The sequence below is a fragment of the Zootoca vivipara genome, chromosome 7 (assembly GCF_965207765.1).
Source record: "Zootoca vivipara chromosome 7, rZooViv2.hap1.1, whole genome shotgun sequence".
Classification (NCBI taxonomy): domain Eukaryota; kingdom Metazoa; phylum Chordata; class Lepidosauria; order Squamata; family Lacertidae; genus Zootoca; species Zootoca vivipara.
Window position 1 is genome coordinate 16,712,592 of NC_142590.1, and position 27,025 is coordinate 16,739,616.

General features: G+C 39.6%; 2 protein-coding genes across 11 annotated transcripts in view; one reads left to right on the top strand and one right to left on the bottom strand.

Annotated features, from left to right (window-relative positions):
* GPSM2 (G protein signaling modulator 2) overlaps nt 1–4,896 on the bottom strand; it is a 34,954-nt gene extending 30,058 nt beyond the window's left edge. For 6 of the 10 annotated variants that reach the window (XM_088673762.1, XM_035123216.3, XM_035123218.3 and 3 more), the window contains exon 1: nt 4,643–4,896. The gene's annotated coding sequence lies outside the window, so the exon portion shown is untranslated. Of the gene's footprint in view, nt 1–4,489 lie in introns of all 10 variants that reach the window. The other 4 variants (XM_088673761.1, XM_035123213.3, XM_088673760.1 and 1 more) reach the window with 1 other exon arrangement.
* A 2,013-nt stretch (nt 4,897–6,909) lies between these two features.
* Nucleotides 6,910–26,851, top strand: AKNAD1 (AKNA domain containing 1). Its single transcript, XM_088673757.1, has 17 exons — nt 6,910–10,205; nt 11,887–11,946; nt 13,222–13,363; nt 13,608–13,756; nt 13,867–13,926; nt 14,983–15,116; nt 16,455–16,611; nt 18,633–18,802; nt 20,478–20,568; nt 20,777–20,886; nt 22,158–22,252; nt 22,364–22,496; nt 22,747–22,847; nt 24,256–24,378; nt 25,169–25,253; nt 26,241–26,385; nt 26,526–26,851. The coding sequence occupies exons 1-17, from the start codon at nt 9,186–9,188 to the stop codon at nt 26,667–26,669; spliced, it is 2,919 nt and encodes a 972-aa protein (XP_088529883.1). The 5' UTR covers nt 6,910–9,185; the 3' UTR covers nt 26,670–26,851.
* The last annotated feature ends 174 nt before the right edge of the window (nt 26,852–27,025 follow it).

Genomic DNA, 27,025 nt, shown 5'->3' on the forward strand with positions numbered 1-27,025 from the left:
CTGATCACTGACCAGTTATATATCCAAGCAGGATACCATAAGGGGTTCTGCACCCTTAACGCCTTAGGGTCCCTTTTGAGATATGGTGGGCTCGTGCATAATGGGGAAATCTTCCAAAATTAGGTGGACCCCCCACTTGATTTGGGATTATCCCCCTCCCAAGAGCTCCCAGGTCCCATCCCAAATTGTTCAATAAGACCTCCTAAGCACTAAGCTAAAAAGCACTATAACTAAAAGCATAGCACCCACATACGATGCTAACTTTTGCTTCTTCAAAGGAACAAGCTCAGGAAACACACACAATCAGGGATGCATGGCAACATCTTGTTGTGTGGGGACCAATTTGAATAAACTAACAGTGGTCCAATAATGAATCTTCTTGAAGCCAAAACCCCTGCACAAGAGGGAGCGATCAGCAGACTCAGGTAAAGCTCAAAGTTTGCAGATGTACAAGCTTTGCTAAAAGAGAAGCCTCTAAATGGGAGAAATATAAAAAAAAACACAGTTGCATAAGGGCTGAATATGCCCACTATCCATAGAATGCTGGGTGGGGATAGTGGTATGGAAAATCCTCAAAGCTGACATAGCTGCTAGTCTGGCACCATTGAAAGCTACAACACACTAACATTTTGTTGTGTTCAAAGTGTCATTATCAGCTGGTGCAGTTTGAAACTTTAGTAAACTACTCACTGCCACCCCTGTGGTCCAATTGCTGCTTACCACCTCTCCTTCAGTTATTTATATATTAAAAATATGCACATTAATTGCATTCATGCAATTGACATAATGCCTAATCGGGCCCTAGACTAGCATGGAATTAATTCTAAATTAGCACATTAATGAGCAATGTCCCCGGAGCCTATTTGAACTAGGGAGACAACATCAACAGCACAACACAGGGATCATTCAATGAAGTCAATTCAACCAGAAATTCAAGGCTGGAACTTTCAAACAAAGAGCATCCAAAGGAACATGCAGCATCTCTCAATTAGTCCTGCTTCTCCACAGCAAACTTGTAACACAGAGGCATTATTGTTTAGTGTATTGAAATTACACCAGGAGGTGTTGCCATCACGTATTTAAAGTTCCCTCCAGCTTTACCGTGGATATATAGAATAATAATGCCAACGTTTTAAAAATGCCAACATTGAAAAACTAACAGGAACACATGGGCTACCGTAACATAAACAATGATATTCAGGATGTGTTTTATTCTTATTCAGCCAGATTCACATGTAGCTTGACAGCAAAAAGCTATTTCTCGGCATCAGTTCCATTATTATAAAATGGAACAACCCCCTTAATTGCCCTCCAAGAATGGTGAGGACAAGCAAGAAAAAGACCATGCACAAAGATGGAGCTAAGCATACCTAAGGCAACTACATTCAGTAGGCTTAGGAATGGTCAACAGTGTGTTGGATTGTGACCAAAGGCTATAAAACACTTGGCACATTATGATATACAAGTAGGAGTAATGAAGACTAGCTCTAGCAAAACCATTTAAAAATATTAATAAACGTTTAATAACTAAATTTTAATCTAATGTAATACATACTGTCAATATGACTCCCATTTAGATTTCAATTAGAAGATTTAAAGCTTGGCTTGCAACACAGGTTTGTTTGTTTTTAACACTCCCAAACAGCTACATATATATTTATTTTTTAAAAATCTTTTTTCCCATAAAAAGTGAAAAAAACTTTTCTATCTCTGCTTCAGCTACCACTCAACATTTTTAGTTTTTTGCAGCAGTATTTAGTTAGACTGGACTCTCAGCAAAGCTGTGCCATAGACTGTGGGAAGTTTGTTCCTAAAGTCACATACTGTATTCCTTAGTACTGTACACAGCTTTCCAAACTTTTCATGTTGGTGACACACTTTTTAGACATGCATCATTCAGCGACACAGTAATTCAGTTTTACTAGCATACTAGATGTTAAACTAACCCCTTTCCTTCCCCAGGAGGAGCGCGGGAAGTGTTCGCACACGGCACACTAACATGTCATGACACAGTGTTTAGAAAGCTCTGCCTTAGTACATAACCCCATTTTATAATATTCAATGAAAACCTGTTTAGTAGGTAGTAAGCAAACAGAAGTTAAACAATACATTTTAAAATGCTCATTTTGACAGCCACTTTAAGTTGGGCTACTTGAAGGATTGATTACCCCCACTTGAACCTGATTGTGTCCAAAGATCAACTGACTACTATTAAGATCCATTACTGACAGGCACTAGGGCTTTCTCTGTCATGGCCCTGCAGTAGGTATCCTACATGATGCCCAAAGGCATCATCACACCTTCCAGTATCTCCTATGGTGCCCACAAAAGGTATCTGTAAATATCCACTCAAAAATCCACAAAAAGCACAAAAAAAATGTTTGCTCTTCATGCTCAGGTACACTGGCTGAGCCTCTCCTAAACACACCCTGAAACATGCCCATATTTCATTGGATGCCAGGACTGCACAACTGTCTTCCCATCCATTCTGAACAGAGAATGTTGGAGAAAGTGTTTCTCAGCATGATTAGCGGTCCTGTCTTTTTCTGGGTTTTTTTATATGCCAGCCATTTTGTATTATGCCATGGCCTCATAGCATCCATTTTGTGGCTGGCACCAGTGGCATCTTCTCAAAATTCCAAATGTGCCCCGTCCCAAAAAAGTTCGCAAGGCAACCCCAATTAATCTATTCTGTGAAACTTCCTCCCAAGGGATTTACAGTTAGCCCCATTCTGGTCTCCAAGAGGACTAAAGTCTTACTTATTTTGTATGACTTTTGACTAGATGATCTTTTTGAACATGCTTATTGGTTTATTATTAACCTTACTGATCAGTGTTAATTTTTGTTCTGGTTCAAATGGTCATTTCTGATATTTGCAATTTGTATTTTTTTAAACGAGGTTATGTTACTGAAAATATTTTATTATTTAATATTTGTAGCCTCCTAGACAGGACTTCATCCTGAAAGGCAGCCTAAAAAAATTAAAACAAGAAACCAATAGAATATTTTCATGAATTATGATGTGCTAACAGTCCATCTCCTAATAAGCTATTCCTGTAAGCAATAATAATAATAATAATAATAATAATATATTATTTATACCCCGCCCATCTGGCCGGGTTCCCCCAGCCATTCTGGGCGGCTTCCAACAAAACACTAAAATACAGAAATCCATCAAACATTAAAAGCTTCCCTAAACAGGGCTGCCTTGAGATGCCTTCTAAAGGTCTGGTAATTGTTGTTCTCTTTGACCTCTAGTGGGAGGGCATTCCACAGGGTGGGTGCCCCTACCGAGAAGGCCCTCTGCCTGGTTCCCTGTAACTTGGCTTCTCATAGTGAGGAAACCACCAGAAAAGGCCCTCGGAGCTGGACCTCAGTGTCCGGGCAGAACGATGGGGGTGGAGACGCTCCTTCAGGTATACTGGACCGAGGCCATTTAGGTTGAGATGATATAAACATATGTAAAAATAAACTTGTTTAAACCCTGGATCTGAAGAGCTTTGTCAAAGAGCAGAGAGCATTTCTAAAGGAGATTCCTACCCCCTTCAGAAGCAACTTTTCAGAGGGCTCAAGTGGTTATTATGGAGATGCCAGTAAAATTCAAAATATGGATGAGGTCCAATAATTGGCACATTGACTAGCAATGTGCACACCTGCTTTTTACTTATAGTTCTTGAACAGATGGCAAGTCAGTTCAGCTCCCTGTGGTTCACCTACAATTACTTTTGTATGCTTGGATGAAATGCTACCCATATAAATTGAATTCAAGCATTGAAAATAATACTTAATCCAGTACTGAACAATACAATATAAATAAGAACACACTTGTTGAAATAGTCGCAGAGTATTTAATCCTTTTTTTTACACACAGGCACAAGCAACTTCATTTAGGGAAAATGACAACCACCTATAACACTCCATTCCTGCAATGAAACAATTTGAAGGATAGTGCGTCCAAAGAAGGCACACTGCCCAATTATTCTTGTTCAGGTGTTGGAGTAGTAGGCCCTCTTTATGCCCAAAATACCATAGAGAGACTGGGATTTTTGTATGCAACTTTAAGCAAAGATGAATAGGGAGCTTCAAGAAGGCAACTCAAGTGGCATCCAATACAGAGGGATGGCAGAACCTGAGAAGAAAGAGGGCCTACAGCTAAATACCTAAACTGATGGCAGAAACCCCCAGGTTTTCTCCCACACACGAGGGAACCTCGTTTCGCTGCTTTTCCGTATCTGGTGTTCCTACTCCTAGCCCTAGAGACATCTCCACGGATGTACGTGTGGTCAGCTTGCTGGAGAGCTCCCTCACACCTGGCGCTGATTATAATATATACTGTATACATATATATATACTGTATATCGATAAGAAGCTCCGCTTTCAGCCAAGGGCTTCACGCGGATCGATGCCTGACCCCGTAAGGATTTCCTCAAAATGGCTCCCCTTAAAAAGAAAAAAAAGAAAAACCCCGACTCTCGGTATTTTTCTTACAAGCAAGCACCGTAGCTGCTCCGTCGTGTTTTCTCCTCACCGCCGCCGCGCGGGTCTCAGGCGGTGGATTCCTCGCCCTTCCCCACAAAGGTCCCTACCCCGCTCTTGTCATGTCCTCCCCCCCCCGGCCATTAGCAGCCCCCTCCACGTTACCGCGCTCGGGTGAGCCCCCGAAAGACGGCGGGCGACTTCCACTCTTCCCTCAGCAAAGCTTCCGCCACCCGGGGCAGCTCGCCAGGCCTCCTCGAGCTCGGAGCTCGCCCCGTCCAATACCTCCCGGCCCCTTCGAGGGTAAGGCACTAAGGGGAGCCGCCGAGAAGCTCGGTATCCCAAAGCAGCAGCGCCCCAAAAGGGAAGGGCGCCGCCACCCCACGCGCGCGCACTCTCACACACAAACACGCTACGCTAGGAACCGTCCCAGCCAATAGCATCGCATCATCGAGCTCTCCTTCACCCCGCCCCAACCAAATCCCATCATGCCTTTGCCTGCTTGGTTGCGTGACGGGAAAGGGGTGGGTGGGAAAAACTGCCACCCGCAAGCGCATGCGCTGTACCGAAATGGCCTTTCCTCCCGTTTAAACGGTGTAATCTTTCAACCGCCACCGCCCGCATCTTTCGCATTGGCCAATGAGAAGGTGAGTGAGGCGGGGCGGGTTTTTTTCTTTGCCTCGGCCTGCTCCACTTTTCATTGGTTTAAAAGCTGACAGTCGCTTAGGTCGGGATTTGATTTGAAGGAAAGAACGGTACTGTAGTTATTGAGTCCGAACAGTGGCAGAAGGTAGTTTATCTTCGAGGAAATGGGGTTTGCGCTGAGGTTTCGGAGCAGATGAATATTTGTTTCCATAACGAGTGTGTTTACTTAGCGTGGACACAGATGACCACGTAGCGTGGGTTACCCCGCCCTCTAAAGTGCATTCGATGCTTTACTGGTGTACATAGGTTTGCGAAAGGACAAATCTTTATTCCGGATTATTTAATTCCGGAATAAAAACTCCTGTCTTTTGTGTAAAACCAGACACCGTATTCACACTTCCTCGCTCCGGAGCGCCCCTACGGTGACCGGGAAAGCTAACGTAAAGCCCGGAGCAAAAACAACGAGGTGTCTTGTGCATAGCTGTCAAGTTTTCCCTTTTCTCGCGAGGAAGCCTATTCAGCATAAGGGAATTTCCCTTTAAAAAAAGGGAGAACTTGACAGCTATGCTTGTAGCACCTTAAAGACTTTACCAGATTTATTACCATAAACTTTCGTGGACTGTAGCCCACATCATCAGATGTATAAAGTGTTCATCTCGGTTACACGCTGAGGCAGCGAGCGGCTTTTTTGCTGTTGTTGCCCCAAATACTTTAATCAATATTCAATATTTGAGTACCAGCACTTTTCCTGCCAACCTAGCAGTTCGAAAGCACGTCAAAATGCAAGTAGATAAATAGGAACCGCTACAGCGGGAAGGTAAACGGCGTTTCCATGTGCTGCTCTGGTTTGCCAGAAGCGGCTTTGTCATGCTGGCCACATGACCTGGAAGCTATACGCCGGCTCCCTCGGCCAATAATGCGAGATGAGCGCGCAACCCCAGAGTCGGTCACGACTGGACCTAATGGTCAGGGGTCCCTTTACCTTTACCTTTTACTTTTCTTGTTACAATGGTGCACATGATTGTGGGGATTGTAAACTGTGAAGTAAGAGGGAAATGAAAAGTTTTTCATTTATCTGATGAGGTGTGGACTGTAGTCCACAAAAACGCAAACCATAATAAATATGATTGACTTTAACGTTGCTGCAAAAGACAAGTGATATTCTCTAGATAAAGCCTTAGTTCAGCCTTCCTGGTGGGAATAATTTCCTGTTGCGTATGCACCAAGAAACTGATGGCTCCATATGAATAACCAAACGCCTATTATTGGGTCAAAATGCCTTTGAAGAGTCTCCCTATATGCAGTAAAATACATTTGCCCTTTACCATGTGAATTAGGCTAAGGAACATTATAAATGTTTCTACTGCCACAGAAAGGGAGGGACAGTATAAAATAATTATAGTTACCTGCCTCAAGCCTTTGGCAATAAACCTTAATACATTCATACAGGAAGGGGTGGAGATGGGAACACACCCATCATTCACACTCAGCACATTGGATGTGCTCAGCAGAAAGCATGCTTACCTGGTGCATCAAGGAAGCTTGATATTGTCTAGCAGCAAGGCTGCAACTGGAACTTGAGTACAGCTAAATATATATATGAAGAGGTACAAGGTGTGTTATGCTTTGGACGCTAGTTTACTTATAACAGCCATAGTTTATCTTACAAGTGTATAAACAGACTAGAGCTTGGGAGACCAGAGTTCAAATACCTGCTCAGCCATTAAACCACTGTGTGACCTTAGGCCAGTCACATTCTCTCAGTCTAACAGGGTTGTTGCAAGGATAAACTGGGAGAAAGGAAAACCATTTACACCACATTGAGCTACTTGGATATAAAGGCAATAAATAAAATAATGTACTAACTAAGAGTTTTAGCAAAAATATTTTTTTATAAGCAAGTGGAATAGAGCAGTCTGACTCTGCCATGCATACCTTACACAGGATGCTGCAAAACAAGCCTCTGCTTGCACCTCCACAGGTGCTGAAGGGATAATTATCAGGATGCCTGTGTTTCCTCCTGCTGCTTTCCTAAACTATGTCACTGACATTTTTAATTCCTAGTGCTTAAGAAACTGAGCTTCCATGTGTAAAGGGACTCCTCATAAGATTCTAATGGACTAGAATACAAAACAAAATAATTATGGAAAATACCTTTGAGGATTTTCAAATGAATGCACAGCAGTCTCCTCCATTTGCAACTCCCTCTTAGCCATGCAAATATGAAACATTCCTAGAGATTGCCTGTCTAGATAATTTATGAAGATTTCAGGATGCAAACATTTGCTTTTGATCTTAAGAAGCAGTAAGAGATGATGGCCATGATAATAGTAAATAATTAACTTGCATGGACCTTCCCATATAAATAATTAAAAGTCTCCACCGTGTAGGTGGAATAAACAGATTAAAGACATTAAAGGCTTCAGAAGTTAAGAAATCCAATACCCATTCAAAATACTCCTTCATAGGTCCCAATGAAAACAAAAGTTAGTTAAGTGAGACTAGGCTCATTTTGACATTCCCACCCAGGACTGGAAAATGGCTTGTTACTCTATATTCCCTTTGTGATTCCACTGAACAATAGCAGGATGAAACCAGAATAATAAATAGCAAGGTGTCTTGTTGCATTTATAAAGATACTGTGCTACTCCAGTTTGCTAGGCTCAATATAAGGTTACAGCTTATGTAATTAAATATATCCACTATGAAAAAGCATTGCTGTGTCTGAGTCTTAACTGTTTGGTAGTAGGCAACAGAAAACGTTCCAAGAATTTTGTTATAACTATACTGGTTGCCTAGGAAATTAGCCAGACATTTGCCTGTGATGTGTAAGTATAAGGAAGCATTGTCAATTTAACTATTAATATTTTCTGTACAAGTACATGTATTGTTTCTGTTTTATAGATGTACAGTAATGGAAACTGAGCAGGATGTGTGTATTGAAAGATGCCGGGGGCAGGCATGAAATAAATATTTAAGGTGTAATAATTTAAATTATGGTTGCCTGTTTACATGCATTTGCCAGAGGGTATATAACAAGCTGTAACTTAGACCCCAAAGCAGTTTAGACTCTAGCAATGTTGTCTAGCATTTGACAAATGCTTGATGTTCCAAGCTACTTTGGTAGCCAAGTAAAATGTGTTGGTTTGCATATGTAGAAACTAAGAAATGGCTAGTTCATGTAAACTAACCTAAAGCCAGACCTCTGGGGGTGAGGAGTAATTTAGAATATAGAGTCATTTAGAATATATTTTTCCCTTTTAGAATATATACAGAAGTAGATCTACAGATATCCCAAGAAAAGCCATTCAGATTTAAATAAAGAGTGCTCTTTTGACCAGTTAATGTAAAATTTTGGGCTAATAAAATTTTATCTGGTGATGCAGGTTAGTCAGAGTTTTCTGTTTGAAAAAGGTGGTCTGGGACAAAAAAAAATCACCTTTTTTATTTCAGTGGATTTACTTCAGGAAAGAGTATATAGGATTGTCTTGATAAATTATCACCAGATGTTCTCTCTTATTTCCCTTTTTAATGTTCACATTGAAACCTTGCTATCTCAAATAAGGACACATTGTTAATCCATAGCTGTAGTGAGGTTTCTGGGACTAAATAATTACCAAGACTTCACCCCCAAAGGAGCTTATAACAGGGCAGGCCTACATCATGTGGATAAGGGAACTGATTTTTGCTCCACATTGCCAACACCTCAGGAATAGCAGTAACCTTAGTTAAGCTGCAGCTAACTGGCACTATTGATTGTGGATATAATTTTCCTTCATCCTAGGTTAGATCCTTAGGCAACTCCAAATATTTTAATTGCATTAATTATAAGGAGTATGTGAAATTGACTCCATAAAGTTTTAGAGTAGGGAAAAGGAAGACTTACAAGTTTATTGTACTGTTTTATTTAGTTCAGCTAATGTGCATGTTCTCTCAAATCTTTCAGAATTTGAAAGCTGACGTTCAGTGAAAGTCATATTGAATATGCTCATAATATGAGCACGTATTGTAGGTAAGAACAGTCTAACTGTATGAAGGCTAAGCCAATAATATAGTATTTGATATGCTTTACCCTGAAGACAATACCGATGATGAGCAAGAAGATCTGCCTTATGATGGAGCTCTACAAAATACATATCAACACAAGTGTGATTCACGAAACCTAGAAAATTCCACTTGTGTAGAAGATGGATCCCAACATGTTTTCACCTTGACACCTTCTCACATGAGCTGTCATTCAAAAGAAAAATCAGACTGCAAAACACAACTGCCTGAAACAAAAATAAATCTGGCAACATTACAAAGGGGAAATGACATGGAATCTCCCAAGGCAACAGAGGAGTTACTTGCTTGGGATGTTAACAGTTCAGGAAGAAATCAACATCTATCCAACTCAAACATTTCAGATGTCCTTTTACGCCATTTTCCCCAAGAGGAATTATCAAGTTTGTGCCAATTGATTGATTCTGAGACTCTCCCAGAGATATCATTTACTGAAAGTTTTGATGAAACTATCCTAAATAAAATTAAGATTTCAGAAAGTTCAATAATATCTTTACCAAAGGAAGAAGGAAAAAATATTGAATGCTGTAATTCAGAAACAGAAGTAAAATTTGAATCAGTTGACAAAAATTGGGATTTGACTGAAGTTAAGCAGTTTGTAATGGATAAAAGTGTGAATCCCACTCGTGACAGAAAAGATTGTAAAGAAGATAATATTCAACTTGTAATTGAGAATGAACATGCAATTAATGAAGACTTCCATTATTTCTCAACCCCTAAAGAAGTGTACCAAGAGCACAAATATTTTCTGGAAACAACTTCACATAATCTCAAAAATGGTCAACGTCAGGTTCATTATCGGCTTCCTGATTTTTCTAAGGTTGCTCCAAAGGTCAAAATACCTAAAGGAAAAAATAGCAACTCATGCCCTATACCTAAAAAGACTACACACACCCCAAATTTGCTTGGTAAATCAGAAGTTGTGAAAGATGTTTTAGAAGCAATGAATTCTTTGGACTCTGTTGCAAACAAGAATGAAGAAAAGGGAATTAGCACACCTGAACTAGACCAACAACTAGAGGTATATAAGAGGTGATATTGCACATAATTGGAATTGCCATTGATAGTCAGGCAAAATTTGGGTGTGTTTATTATACCTATAACAACTCAGCCAGCCACAGATTTCTGTAGGGTTAGGTCTCTAGACACTGGTTTGTGCAACACAATAAACTTTGACTTAGTGGGACCACGCAAATGGCTGAACTCTTAGAGAGAACCTAGCAGCTCCTTTGCTGGCGTTTTGCTGCCACACTGATATCTTAGCATTTCATCCAAACTAGGACTCATAAGTTGTGGTTAAGCTCTCTCCTCACTAACCATGAGCTTACAGCAAACTAGTCCATAAGCTGAATGCCTCCCTTTTATTTTTGTTAAATGTAAAGCAAATAACCAGGGTGACTCTAATCTGTGGAAGCAAACCTAAGCATGCTTATTATAATGAGTAAACCCTATGAGCATAGTCAGAGTTAAAAGTAAAGGAATAAATATTAGCTGGAGTGCAAAGTGAAGAGTGCAGCCTAATACCTTACATTTGTGCTGAAGAATTTACATGCGGGCTGGGATTGAAAGGAGACCTACTGCAAATAGGAAGCACTTCTACCCATAAAAGGGTCGTTCCATGATTTCTGCTGGTTCCCCACTCTATGTGCTATGCCCTATACAGTTCCAGAGGTTCTCTGGCCAGCTTTTTGGAATTTCAGGTGACTATATTGGAAAGGATGATAATGGCAGTTGTTAAGATCCAAGCCATTATCTCTAGTCTAACCGCCCTGCAGTATACTGCACTGCTTGGGAAACCTCTACCAACCTGAGCTTTCCAAGGGTAATATATCCAGAAAAACAGAAACATTTGTTATCTTCTTAGATGGCGGTATACACATTATCTACTCCTATGTAAGAAAAACTTGTTGAAACTTGATTACATCTATTTTCTTGCAGTTTCAAGTTTACTTTGAATTTCGTTCCATCTCTGATCAATCAGGTTTTTCTTATAAATTGGACGTAGGTAGACAATGATCACCACTATCGCTTCCTCTGCTGTTTGTAGCATAGTTATTGTATATCATTTAGATTATGTATAGTGCCTTGTTAATATTGGCACTGAAGAAATTATAGCAATAATATTTTTCCTCTTCATCTTAATTCTACTGTTGTTAAATTATTGATTTTTATATGTTTTTAGTAGTTTCTATTTTAGTTGTAATCTACCTATATACTCTCATTATGGAAAAAGGTGATATTATTATTATTATTATTATTATTATTATTATTATTATTATTATTGAGCCCAAGCACCAGTTTGGATCCCAGACTGCATTTTCTACCCTAACCTTATCCTTTGTTCATAACACTGCTTCCTAGCCCAATATCTATATTTTGCCCCTTTCAGATGTATTACCACCATTAGGCACTTTTTCCAGAGTTCCCATTATATCCAGCAATCATCTCCCAGTGTAATAGCATCCAGTATCTCCTGAGCCTAGCTTCTCTATGAGGATTTTCCTGGCCAATTTTTTGTTTCCTTTACAGCGCTTACTCTGTTTGAATATAGATTTTTCCAAAGCAGCTAAAACATTAATGACCTTGGCTATGGGAAAAGTATTGCTCACAGTCAATTGCTATTTTTGCTTTCCATATACTGTACAATATATGTACAATATATGTTTATTGTTTTCTCTTTTTTATATCTATTGAAATAATAGCTACTGACAAAACAAGCTGAGGCTCAGAATCATATTGATCACCTAAGATTTAATACAAAGGTAAGTCTCCTATAACATGAAGTCAGTTTTTCTTAATATCTTTTCTTGCTACAAAATATTAATATATTTTTTCTGAATACAAATGTTTTGTTTATGCAGCTGTAGTATGCAGTGCATAGTATAATGTATTGCAAACATTGTATTCTTTTCAGTGTCTGTTTAAAACATGTTTGTTTAGGCAAGGCTGCCCAGACATGTAGAAATTACATGTGTTTTATCCATACCTGCCAAGTTCCGGACGTAAAGATCCGGGATCGGCAGCACGCGCATGACTGGAAGTTGCATGACGCAACTTCCGGTGGCGCTTCGCCCTTCTATGGGCACCAGAAAATGGCGGCGCCAGCGCCGGAAGTCGCTTCCGCGCATGACCGGAAACACGTAAAAGCGACTTCCAGCGCCGGCATTTTCTGATGCCCATAGAAGGGCAAATCGCAACCGGAAGTCGCGTCACGCAACTTCCGGTCATGCGCGGAAGCGACTTCCGGCGCCAGCGCCGCCATTTTCTGGTGCCCATAGAAGGGCAAAGCGGCACCAGAAAAATGGCCGCTGGGCCGAAGCCGATTTAAGGGACAATACCGGGGTTTTAACCTAAACGGGAGACCGCCGGGAAATGGTAAGAAAAAAGGGGTTTTCCCGGCGGATGCGGGATACTTGGCAGCTATGGTTTTATCTCTTTTTAGCTACTATTGATTTAAATCTTGTTATATATTACAGAATTTTAATGCTTTATTTTATATTTTTGTAAACCACTTAGAGGTTTTCTTGTAGTTAAACAGAATGCAATTCTTGTTAAATAAATACAGTATGCATACTTTCATACTGTGGTTTATTTCTCTCTCCTGCTTCAGTATTTTATGGAATATAGTGTGCTCACTCTTCCTAGAGCAGATGCACTGGAACAAGTTAGTTTTCTTTGGGTATAGCTGGTATAAACAGTGACCCTAGCCCATGACTATGTATGAACAACCCTAATGACGACTCCTTTCCACCACCCAACCTCAATGACCTAATATGTCTAATCAATTTGCTATGTATTTTACCTTGTTTTTGTAAACCCTGAAAGTTCCATTGAAGAGTGGTATATACAGTACATCTTTTAAATAAATTAAAATATACTGGTGTTTGGATATTGCTTGCCTAATTTTACCAAGTTATTATTTGTGCCAGGGGGTGTTTGGGGTGGGGGTGGGGTATCATAAAGAGAATGGCAAGTGAATATTTTTATTGTGGGTGCTGTTTTTGTGCTTCACAATGAGTTTTTGTGTATTTTGACAGATACCTCCTTGCTCAAATCAAAATAGACAAAATCCTGGCATTAAATCAGAAAGTCCTGGAATAACTACAGAAATGTCTACAGTTCTACCTGTAACAGTCCCTGTGAAGCCCATGGTTGGTTTTTCCCAGTCACCTTTCTCAGGTAGTTCAAATGGACTATTCAAATAATTAGAATACAATCATTATTTTACTTGTATAGCCCTCCAGAAGTTGTTTAACTACAACTCCCTGACCATTGGACTATGCTGATGGGAACTGATGGGAACTGGAGCACATCTGGAGGGCCTCAGCTTAAGCCACCACTGTTCCGCCTGTTTGCTGTTGTACACTATATGAAGGAAATAGCATACAGATCACATTTGCACTTTTGTCATATTGTTCTGTAGAACTGCAGCCGCAAAGAATGCTCTCACCATTACCCTCAGCTGATGCAGCAAGACAATCATCTGGAAATCAACCTCTGTTGCAAAACATTACAGAAGAAGAAAAGCTTTCTCATATGTTAAAGGAACAGTCAGAAGAGCTAAAATCAAAAGTAATACAAATACTTATATTTTAAATACAATATATATTTGAAACAAACACCTTGTTTTTCTTAATACTGCATCTGAAAGCTTAAATGAACTGCATCCCTTTTTCTTAAAGGTGGAAACATTTTCTAACTGTCTTACACAAGATGTATTCCCAGTGGAAGAACGGCATCAGGTGAATACCTTTTTTGTGTTTGAAAAAAAAAATGGTTACCTTTTAAAACTCTGTTTTTGAAAAATTAGATTTAGAAATAAAATGTATAAAATCTAGAATAGCAGCACTATTCTCTACATCTTATACTCAGAATGAAGTATAAAAATTGCTGCTTAAATCAGTTTAGTTTCCATTGAAACAAGTGAGACAGGTGAGTCACGACTTACATCTTGTAGATTTAAATGGGAACTAAGTTCCCATTTAAATGGGAACTAAGTTAACCTGTGCTTAAGAATAAATCATTTTCATCATCTCAGAATAATATGAAGTTGTAATATCATACTTTATAAGTTTGTACAGGAGAGGTGGGTAACCTATGGCCCTCCAGATATTGTTGGTTTACAGCTTCCATCATCCCTGACCATTGGTCTTCCTAAGAGATGAATTCCAACATATGAAAGGGCACAGATTAGCCACCCCTGCTGTTTAGGACTTAATGAAGCAATTTTATGACCACAGGTCTTGATATAAAGGTAATTATAATTTGAATAAATTCCTTCAATTCCCTTAATTCCTAAATTACCTTCAGAATTAACTGGGAGATTTTCCTGAAGGGGAGTGAAGGCATTTGTTTAAGTATACCCTACAGGCCACAGATGTAAAGCACCCGTAAATTAAGATTAATCAAATTTCTTAGTTGCCTGCTGCAAAAGAAATCTCTGGGTGGCTTAAAGGAAATTTACAAAACTATTTAAACATAATAAGTAATGATACTTACATAAATTGTATACCCCAAAGCGGCACCTCATTCACTTCTGCAGAGCAGGCAGCTCCATATGCATATTTCTTCGTGTGTTGCTGCCTTCTCTTCCACTGAAGTGTATATTCAGTTAAATATAAGAAACAGTTTAAAATACTGGTGTAAACTACTTTAGATATTCGTGTTATGTTTATCTTGTTATGTTTGAAGCTATTGCTGTGTCCATGGCATGTTTAAGTTCAGCACTGAATATTTTAATTACTAATCTATAGAAAAATTGTCAAATAACACCAAGGTTACAAATTTTGTTTGTGAAGCTTTTAAGCCTTTTAAAGGAGCAACTAGACAAGCTGGAATGGAATTATTTAGCCACGAAGGAGAAACATTGTACATTTCAGCACCAACATCCCATGTACTCATCAATGAGCATCGGAGAGTTTGATCCTAACAGGTCAAGTATTTTTTTAAAAACAATAATACACTAATAATATAACCATTTAAAAAATCTTACATTGACAACCTTGCTTATGTTAAAAAATTATTGGGATGCACATCAAAAATTATTTTTACTTTTGGTCACCCACCAATTCTCTCCTGCAAATGCCTCCCAGGATGATACAAGAAATAAGCCCAGTCATGGTGAAAACAGAGTGCAGGAAGAATTAACCATCCCTTTCCTGTCAGTTCACCCTTAAAAATGCCTGCCGCAAGTGTTACAACAAATGTGGGTTTTGGAACAGGACTTAAGGAAGCTATCTTATACTGAGTCAGACCATTGGTCCATCTCTAACTCAATATTATCTACATTGAATAGCAGCAGCTCTCCAGGGTTTCACATGGGAGATGCTGGGGATTGAACCTAGGAACCTTTGCATGCAAAGTCTTTATTCTACCACTGAACCATGGCCCTCCTTGCATGGCTCCCCCCACTGTTTGTCCTCCATGCATATTAAAAGTCTTGCAAATATGAAACAGCAATTCCAGACATACAAACTGGCATTGGATTACTCTATGAGGTGGTAGGGAGGAAGGCAACATCCATTAACTCACTAATGATACCACTAGGGTTTTTTGAGTAAGGCAAGCTGGGAGTAAAACGAACAAGTGATCCATCCAGATGGGACAAGGAATTTGCAGGAATGTTTGTACAGAAGGATCCTATACATGGAAATATGACATTGGGCAGAGGAGTGAAGGCTAGATAGTTGTGCTCCTTCCCATTCACCTCTCATCTGTAACTAGGTCTGATGTGTGTCACTACATGCAGCTTCCCTGCACATGACATTATTAATAACAAGAGCCCTTTTCTATCTGCATCCAACCTTGAGATGAGGAAGAATTCTTTATCTGTGGTAGTCCTCCTGCATTGCAATTTTGCTTTGGGGTGTGTCATGTGGCTAGCAGCACTCACGTTTTTCATGATTGCAACCCTTATTTTGAAGTTCAAACTTCACCGTACTCAGTGCATGTTAAACATTGTGGGTTGCATCCCGTGCTGTGCCAGTGGGATTCTGCTGGTACAATGGGACTTCCCCAACCCTCCTGAGCTGATTGTGAGGGCATGCAGGAGGCTGGAAGGGTCAGGAGAGGAAGAGAAAGTTCTGTTACATGTGCAGAATCCATTGCACCAGTGGAGCTGCAGTGTCGGATATGGCCTTTTAAATACTGTAATTTTTGACATTTAATGTCCTTATCTAGCCCATTGTATCTCTCGCACTATAATGATAGGAACACGAAGCATGTATCAATCTTATAATGTAACTTTGTATCTTATATTATTTGGATTTAGAAAAGTAGAGGGGGAAATATTTAAGCTTGGGATGCTGCTTGAAGATATAAAAGAGAAAATCGATAAGACTGCCTGCAGCCCACATTCCTCTGCTTTTGTAACATCACCATCATTCACACCCTGTGAATCTGCTTCTCCCTATTCAAGTTGTTCTGAGGTAAACCATTAAGTCCCAATAAAGAACAAAGCATATTGTTTTATAGCACATTATTTCCACTGAGATTGCATGATTGAATTAATGTAATAGTAGAGTGGCAATACATGCACTCAAAATGTAGCAATACAGTGGAACCTCGGTTTACGCCTACCTCCATTTACGAACACCTCCGTTTAAGAACGCCGCAGACCTGGAAGTGTTTATATCCGGGTTCTGTGGCGTCGGATGCGCAGACAAAATCTGCGCATGCGCTCTATTGGCGCTTTGCACATGCACAGAAGTGCTCTATTGGCGCTTCACGCATGCGCAGAAGCATGCCTTCGGCGAGCAAATGCCTCGGCGAGCAAATGCCTCGGCGAGTGAACACCTCAGCGGAACGGATTGCCTTCGCAAGCCGAGGTACCACTGTACTGTCATAGTGCCACACCCCTCTAATACACCAGTCCCATTTCAGTGGATATTCAGGTTTTGAAAATTTTCAGGTTTAGACCTTCTGACTTTCTGTCTCCTCCACAGGATAGTGCAGGCATCCTCAAACTGCGGCCCTCCAGATGTTTTGGCCTACAACTCCCATGATCCCTAGCTAACAGGACCAGTGGTCAGGGATGATGGGGATTGTAGTCCAAAACATATGGAGGGCCGAAGTTTGGGGATGGCTGGGATAGTGCAATTTAGCTTTAAGCTAACAGCAGGCCTTTGTACCTCTTCCAGATACATATATATCAAATTGTGCTCCTTGGGATGACTGTTGCTAAATTGTATTGAAATATTATTTTCCTGGTTTAACTGTTTTGTATCAACTTACAATGGCTTCCTGGGGTATGCGTAAACCTATCAGACATCATTTCTAGCTATGAGCCTGTGTGTTAATACATTACTGTAGTTGCACAAGACTCTTCAGTCTAGAGGCAGTAGCTAATTAATCCCGGTTTTTAGATGTTTTGTGGACATTTAAACTTAACAGGTGGATTCCTTCTATTTCATTAGGGAAGAAATCACTTCAAAACTATGAACTTCTTAGAATAATAGAATTGTAGAGTTGGAAGAGACCCCAAGGTTCATCTTCTAGTCCAACCCTCTGAATTGCAGGAATCTCAACTAAAGCATACATGACAGGTGGCCATCCAACCTTGGCTTAGAAACCTCCAAGGACAGAGAGGCCACCACCTCCTGAGGGAGTCTGTTCCACTGTCTAACAGCTCTGTCAAAGAGCTCTTCCTGATGTTTAGTCAGAATCTACTTTCTTGTAACTTGAAGCTATTGGTTCAGATCCTAGCCTCTGGAGTGAGAAAACAAGTTTGTTTCATCTTCCATGTGACAGTCCTTTAGATATTTGAAGATGGCTATCATATCTGCTCACAGTCTGTTTTCCAGACTAAACTTACCCAACTCCCCCATAAGGCTTGGTTTCCAAACCCTTTAACATCTTGAATGCCCTCTTCTGCGCACATTCCAGCTTGTCAATATCCTTCTTAAATTGTGATGCCCAGAACTGGACACAATATTATAGCCATGGTCTGGCCAAGGCAGACTAGAGCAGGACTATGACTTGCCTTGATCAGGGCAGTATACTGTTTATGCAGCCTAGAATAGCATTAGCTTTTTTTTGCTGTTGTCTCACACAGTTGACTCATGTCAAGCTTGTGGTCCACTAAGATCCCTAGATCCTTTTCACTTGGCAATCCAGGTGTCCTGCATCTTATATTTGTGCAGTTGGCTCTTCCTATCTAAGTGTAGAACCTTACATTTGTATCTATTGAAATTAATTTTGTTAGTTTGGGCCCAGTTCTTCACCTTGTTAAGGTCACATTGAATCTCCTTAATTAACAGGTGTGAAAATTACAATATTTTTTTCAGTTATTCAGATCTTTTGGTTGGCATGCAAAGTGGGTTTTGCAGATGAAAATGGTACAGACAGACAGACAGATATGCAGAACTCTCCAACATTGTGAAATTGCTGTGAATGTAGCAAGTTTTTCAGTAGGTCATAATATCCATTTCCCCATGTGGTTCTTTCTTAGAGTCCAGCGGTTTCAAACATTAGTGAGTCCCCACAAAAGACTGCTTCTAGCATGAATATTGCTAAGAATAAAAAGCATGGAGACAAAAGAAGTCAGCCTATGGAGATGATTCCACCGAGAATGTATCAGCAATCTAATGAAGGTAGCCAACATCATCGCTTTCATCAGAAGTAAGTGTTATCCATGGAAGTTGACTATTAAATGGGTCATAATGTGTTAACTATTTGCTCAATTCAGCAGATCTCCAAATCATAGCCTAGCAGGCACAAAACATATCAAATACTTGCATGCTCTTTCTCATGAATTGGTATGCTATGGTTAGTGCTTGCTCTCGCAAACTCATATTTGGAAAGTGGTTTTACAGTTCTGGTTTGGAGGACAAGCACTACCCATAGTTTGGCAATTCAGATCTCACGTGATAAACGGTAAATTGCAAGAACTCAGGCTAGAAGAAAATGGATTTCAAATAAATCTTCACAAGGTTTTATTGGTGTGATGAGGAGTTCAAATAGGAATCAATCCCAGTATTGAAGGCAAATAAAGATAAATTCCAGTAAAAATCAGGACAAGGCCCTGTTTCAACTATTCTTCGTCAGCTGGAATATTGAGAAATTAGAAATGAATCTTAGAATAATTCCCCTTATAACAAAAATTCGTTCAGATCTCTAAACATAGTTTTATTAAACTATAAACTGGAAGTAAAGCTGTATGTGAAGAGTGTGTGCATGAGCCCATGATTTTGGTCATTGGTATCTGAAAGAGCCTATTCTGACAGGCCAAATATAAATGTCCAAAGAAGGTCCAAAGAACTACCTAAGGTATGGCCAAGTGTTTACATATATGCAAACATTCTATTTTACCTAGATTCCCAAATAGACCCTATAATTTTAACATGTTCCTCCACTAATGATATCACTACCAAAGTGGCAAACCTCTGTGCATCAGCATGTATTAGTAGAAACTAGATGATTAAAGCACCTTACTAACCCATACTAGCACACAACAATTAATTCTAGTGTGACTGAATGTGCGACAACACCCACACCCACACCCACACCTCCTATCCAAATAGTCTTTTGCTGCCCTGTAAACTGTAAAATTGTATTTGTTTGATTGTAATTTAGTGGCTGATCTGTGATTGAAATAATAATAAAGACTGAAATATATACGCAATGTAAAACAATCCGCTCCATGCCATATCATAAGTTGTTTTGTATGAAACTCGACCTTGTTTTCTAAGTGGTTTATTATGCAGCATTGCGGGCTCTTTTTCAGAAACACACATTCAATCTCTCTTGGGCTCATAGAGCTGGTTGTACATTTCTTTGGAGTGTAGACCATTCCAGATGAGTTCACTTAAACATTTCCATGTAAATGTGCCTAGGATTAGTGTTAAAAGGCTCGTTATAAAGCAACATCCATTGAAATGGCTGCATATTGAAAAAAGCCTTATAAATGTGAAATACAGAACTTGAAGACGTATAAGGGAACACACAGGACAGTATCCAATTATGTCTGTTTGCTTGTGCAATTGGACTTTTGGATTCTCTTCCTCCAGTTCCAACTCATATCCCCTCTGGAGCATATTTTGAAAACTTGTTTGCACGAGGGATGTCTGTGGAAGACTTGCAAGAACAGATACCCACTCACTATGTTGGATCTCACCCACAGAATGTAACTTTATTTTTCCCATTTGTACCAATTCATTCTGTGCCTCCCTCAGATCTGCAAACAATTGTTTAGTGAATTTATAACCTGTTTTTAAATGTTTTTTAAAAAATCAAAATTACAAGGAGTTATTATTAAAGACACATTTAATAAAACAGAATTTTGCTTTCCCCTTAGCCAGCTAGAGCTGCAAACTAAACATACTTGTGAAGATATAGTGAATCCTCTGGAAAAATCAGGACTCAAAGGAAATAAGCAATCTACTCATGTAAGTCAATTTGATTGTTAATTTATTGTTTTATCAGCTTGATAAAACTAAGATGGTTCTAATTACTGTTGACTAGGCTAACATCATAAGACAATTCAATTGCTGTCAGTCAAATAAATGTACGAGGAAAAATATGCATTAATGCAGCAGGTGTTGACGGTGTAAATAATAAGAGTCCTTTGTTAATGTATTGTGTTTTGTAATACAGCAACACTGCTCCTTTTCAACCGTTAAAAAGGCTGGAGGGCTACAATCCCACAAACCACTTATAGGCAGAGAAAATCAAAATGATTACAGTAATCAAGAAAACACAGATGGGTAAGTTTTAATCTCAGAGGTTCCAAAATATACTCTTTCAACTATTCCAGCTATAACACATTTACACTGTATGATTAGCAACCAGGCCGGCTTCAGGTTGTGTGCCATTGGAGAACTAAGTATCAGTTGACTCCTTTGGCACCACCGATTTTGCACCACCGTCCCTTCTTTTTCTAACCACACTCCTTCCCTTTTTGTCACTTCTCACTCATAACCAAAACACGTCTTATTCAACACAATCTCCTATTTTCAAATACAGTATAAATATAAATGTTTTAACATCACTAATTGCCTATTTTTGTGCTGGAGTAGACTTTATAGTACATCTGTCTAATTAAAGCTGTAAAAATGAAAGGCTCTATTGAAAGATTCCAGCGTTTGTGCTACTGTCACAATCTCAACCACCATCAAATCAAAACCACTCAGTTCCCAATAGTTGCTAGCGACCAATGCCAATGATCTGAATCATGTTGACTGCAGTTATTCCCCACTTAGAGCAATTGAATTTTAATTTGTAACAGACATCACAAAGTTTGCAGAACTTAGTGTTTATCTATGGTCTTCCTGAAGCACCTGATGTGCAATGTCATGCTGGTGGAAACAATAATTTGCAAGTAACAGCTAGTCACATCACAAATTACTCGTAGGATTTTGCAAACTTGTAGACAGATATTAACATTTACAGATCAGCACATCTAAAACACACAACATAGCAAATCCAGCCTTGGTGTTACAGAAATACACTTTAGCTCAAACAAGCCAAACAAATGTTTTCTCAGACTCTGACCAGATACTATAATAAAAAAGGACATGAGAAAAAGAAACTTCAAAAAGAAAATGCACACCAGCTGCAATTTGCCTAAAGAAAATGCAGCACCATCCCTACTAGGAAAGACTAAAATGTTTAGAGCTTTTTAGTTTAGTAAAAGCTAAGGGAAGATGTGGTAGAGAATTATTAATTATGGGTTTTAAAACTATACATGATCCAGGTTTGTACTGTTGCATTGCTTATGTGCAGTTTCACTTTGATAACTGGGAATGATTAATAGTGTTTTAAAGAGTATCTGGAATTGGCACCACAATAACATGTTTTCGTGAGGGGGTCTTTTGACACAACAGTGCTGACTTGCAAAAGGAGAGTTCTAGGGCTTATGCTTAAAATGCTGACTGCAGAATTATAGAAGCAAGGGTGACATTGCTATGTCCTTTATATTGTGCTGATCCTCTCTCTGACTCGCATTGTGCTCATATTTTATTTTTTACCCCATCAGTAATTTAAGTTATTGGGAAATGAGATCTCCACCCCCAGCCAACCCATACAATACCAGCAATCAAGAATCCAATGTGACTATATTGAAAAAACGAGGTACAGAAAGATAAATCAGCAAAAGTATGTAAGTTTTAAATAACAAGCAAAATAATTCTAATAGATATCACCCACTAATCAATTTTTCCCCTGATATGCATTTTTTCATAGGAAGCTTAACTTATCCTTCAGATCACAGGTTTCTTGATGAGTTGAGGAATCCTGCAAAGGATCATATTATTATACATCCTAGAATGAAAATACAGTTATCAAGTAGACATGTTTGTCCCTGTTCTTCCAGCAGGTTAGTATGTACACTGCTAAACCTAAACTCTACACAAACCAAAAGTGCACTCTCACCATGTTGAGGCACACATCCCCGATATGTCTTATAGGGTGCAATCCTAAACCCATTTACATGGGACTAAGTCTCATTGAATTCAGTAGGATTTAATTTTGAGTAGACAAGTATAAGACTGCAATGTTAAGTACCTCTGTGCTGATTGTTAATGTACAATTAAGCCTCTCTCCTGTGTTATCTGTTTTCAACATAGAAATAAAAAAATGGAGCACAGGAAAACAATAAAAGAAAAGCCAGACTGTGAAAGGTACTCTATCTTCTTAGAAGGAAAAGCGATGGATTTAGATTTATCAGGTACTTGTTTTGGTAATATTAACAAAAGGCCTCACATTATTTGGAATTTAAGTGTGAACTACTAAGCATCTCTAGTAAACGTTACAATAATCTGATGTCAGTTAAAGTCAATGGGTGTGATTGAATGTAGCAAGAATGGGCTTCTGCTTGCACAGCAGGGCTCCTCCTCCTTCCTTGTTGCAGCCCCCCCCAAAAAAAAATCTGCTCTGGAGGGCTAGGAGATCCTCAGAAGCAGATTTTGGGGGGATACAGTGGTGCTGGAACAGGGGAAAGAAAACTACAGGCTCTGTAGTTTCCAGCAAAAAACAGCTGCTGTAGGCAGCAAAAAAAAAAAAATGTGCTGGTGCCCCCCTGTCAATGAGTACTGTCACACAAAAAAGCTCAATATACACGCGTGTGTGTACATATATATATAAGTATTTCTTAAAAAAAAAATTATCAGGGCAATGCACCTGTGCACTCCCATGGTCTCAATCAAAAGCAACCATCTCATTCAGGCAAAAGAAACCACGTGTTCAGCTTGATGCATTTTAAACTTCAACAGTGAGCTTCCTTGGTTTTCCAACTGGAAGTATAGCACTAAAGGGTTATGGGATTCTTAGTAACATAGGGCTCAATTAATACTTCAGTCTGATGACTGACTAGTACGGACTGCTATTACTCCAGCATTAGAAGACCTTGACTGACTTTCCCCTCCTAGCTCACTTAAAACCCTAAATGACAAAGGGCCATGGTATCTAAAGGGTCATCTTTTTTCATTTAAATCCAGCCATCAATTAATACTTTTATCAGAGGTGAATCTGCATGTGTACCGCCCTTCTGAAGTTAGGCAGGTGGCAACCAAAAAGCCTTTTCTACAGTATCTCCATCTTATGAGATTCTCACCATAGAAGCAGAATGCTTTTGCCTGGCACCTAAAGATGAAGGCAAAAGACAAGTCTCCATGGGGAGAGCATTCCACAAACAGGGTGCTACCACAGATAAGGCCCGTGGAGAAGGCTTACAAAGAAGGGCCTCAGATGATTGCAGGGTCTGGGTCAGTTCATATGGGGAGGTGTAGTCTTTGAGGTATTTGTGCACATTTATGTCCCTCTAAATTGTTTGTGCTGCTGCTTTAAATCTGTTGTTGCTGTTAAATCTCCATACTTTTACTGTTGGTTTGACACCATTTTTATTGTGCCTTGTAAGCTTCCTTGGGGCTGTTTGTGGATGAAAGGGAAGGTGTGAATTCCATTAATATACAATAATTTTATACATACATTAGTGTTTCAGTTGTTCCAAGAGGCTTAACTGACATGGCAGCAGTCATCACAGATTTTAACGAAGTCAAGCAAGCCTTACATTTCTAAGTAGGCCAAAACATTACATATGTATTAACATGTTTGTTTAACTTGGGGTGTGGTGTTAGGTAGTGACATCGAAGACACTTCGTTCTCACACCTTCTAGACAGTTCAAGCAGTGAAGTATGTCCGGAAAAGAGTATTAAAAGTCATGAATCATGGACAATGGGTCTACAAGAACAAAATGAAGGTAGAATAATTTTTGTAAGGTATTCTTTTGTATAGTATATGGAAAATTCTGAATATAATTAACACACAATTTTGATCTTTATATGAATTTAGCTGAAGACACCAAAGTGGTATTATCATACTTCTGTGCCCATTCCGCTTGTTGGATCAAGAACAGCAAGCCTAAGGCAGCTGTACAATCAAATTAATCTGCATGAGAATGCAGATTACACACAATGCAAAAATATACAAATCATGATTTTTGCATAACTACATCACATTCTGAATCACTCAAAATCTGCAGTTTTCCTCTGGAAGAGAAAATACCTATTTTTGGTAGTTTCCACAAAAGTCTTCAGAACACTTAAGCTATGAACAAAAACGCAGACTGACTCGTGGTAAATCCTGATTTACCATACAGTTAAAAATTAAGCATAAGCTAATACCAAAAACATTTCTTTCTTGAAAGGGAAAAACACAATACGTACACATAATCTCAGACAGTTTTTTAAACAAAACAAAAGTGTCCTTTCAAAAGCTGTGATACTCAGTGGAGCCCCTTCACATCCTGCTTTTTGCATATAGAAAATGGCCTTAATGGCCTTAGAAGCTTGTCACACCCTGTGCCATTCACTTTAAAAGAATGTTCACTCCTTTTCTAAGGTGTTAATTAAAAATAAAAGAGCTGATATACTTGTGGTTGAAACATTTAATCATCAGTGCGTAATAGTAGGCTGGAGCAGGGACCAGATAATGTAGTGAACTTGTTTAATTGCATTTCTTTTAAAAAAAATTTTTTAAATTTTCTTTAGCTAGTTCGCAGAAGCAAAGCATCAACCTTCAAAGGATATATACAAAGAAACAACCAGAAGAGTTTATAGAAAGGCTATGTGACAGGTAACATGCATCATCAGTTTTAAAACAGGAGTTGAGCCAAACCAAGTTACTTATAACCCTATCTTATAATTGTAATTTTCATGTGCAAGTTTGTTCTATTTGCAGCAATGCATGCCAATACACTGGTACCTCGCAAGACGAATGCCTCGTGCAACTCACAAGATGAAAGCGTTTTGCGTTGCACGAGGGACTCGCAAGACGACGAGGTTTTCTATGGCCGCCGCTTCGTCTTGTGAAGCGCGGCCATAGAATGTAGCGCGGGAAGGCGGCAAAGGAAAACCAGCTGTCAGCGTGGGAAGCTGACAGCTGATCTTCCTTTGCCTTCTTCCCACGCTACAGCTGGTTCCCTGGGGCTTGCCAAGCAAGCAGGCGGCGACAAGCCCCGGCAAGCAGCGCCCGGAGCCGAAGCGCAGCGGGCGCAGCTTGCTGGAGCTTGTCACCACATGCCTTGGCAAGCAGTGCCCACCGCGCTTCAGCACCGGGGAACGGAGCCAAAGCGCAGCGGTGCGGGGGCTGCCACCGCCTGTCTTCCCCGAGCAAAGGGGAAGACAGGCGGCGGCAGCCCCGGCACCGCTGCGCTTCGGCTCCGGGTGACTGGCAGCGGCGGCGCTTGCTCACTTGCCAGGGCGGTTGCCACCCGCCCGCCTGCCTGCCTTCCCCGAGCCAAGCGAGCAAGCGCCGCCGCCAGTCCTCTGGAGCCCATAGGAACGCATTAATTAAATTTCAATGTGTTCCTATGGGAAACCGTGTTTCGCAAGACGAATTTTTCGTAAAATGAATTGAAAATTAAATTCGTCTTGTGAGGTACCACTGTACTTTTAAGATCACAACAAAAAATGTAATTTTTGAATTCAGCATTTTGTGGTGCACTTGTGGGCTTAGTAGTAGTATTTAGAACTAGCAAGCAGACACTAGCTGTTAAACGCAGAATGTGTTTTTGTGTATCAATATCAAAATCAATGCCTGTGGTTTCTTGTTATGCTTTAGACAAAATCTACATATTCCCCAAACTCGCTACTCAAGGATGCATGATACTATTATCCTTTCACCACAATACCTCACTAGTAGGAATATTCATGGAAGGTCAGTATGCGGTCTGAGAAACAGGCACATCAAGGAGACACATTCAAAGGTAAGTGGGAAGCCTTGTATCTACAGAAAAGGAAATGGAGAAATCTTTGAACATTTTCCTTACAATGAAACAAGTGAACTTCCCCCCCCTAGTCCAATCGGTGGTGTTAATTATGAGCAGGTTTTTTTTTCCCTTAACAGATATTAAGCTCCACTTTGGATGATGTTATACAGACTGCAAACAATTTGAAGAAAACTACAGAACACATGGTGCAAGTTGTTTCAGAAGATTTAGCCAAGGCCAAAATTCAGACACTTTCCAGTCTTGCAGCTAGCCAATACTAAATCTGAAAGTGTTTTGAAAACTGGCAGAACTATATTTGAAAGAGAGACTATTGGAATGTGTAAAGAATGAAAATGTACCATTTCTCCCCTTATTCTTCATCTTAAAAACCTGAAATCTGTTACATAAAAAATAACAGAAAAGAAATTATCAAGTTGTGAGTTAATAATAAATAGGTTTTACAAAATCATGCATTGTATAAATATGTTTAGCTCAGTTTGGAACTTAGGATAAATCTATTTCCCACTTAGTGTTGGTACAGAAGAATAATCTATTTGACTAGTCCAGTCATTTAATCTCAGACACAAACTCAAATAATTTAGTAGGCGGCACAATTATTTTTGTATCAGTATGGCTT

Excerpts from the sequence above, each read along its gene's own strand:
- AKNAD1 (XM_088673757.1), top strand. The coding sequence starts at position 9,186 with ATGCTTTACCCTGAAGACAATACCGATGATGAGCAAGAAGATCTGCCT. Across the intron at positions 20,887-22,157 it reads AATCAAGAAAACACAGATGG|TAATTTAAGTTATTGGGAAA; the intron begins GTAAGTTTTAAT and ends TTACCCCATCAG. Across the intron at positions 25,254-26,240 it reads ATAGAAAGGCTATGTGACAG|ACAAAATCTACATATTCCCC; the intron begins GTAACATGCATC and ends GTTATGCTTTAG.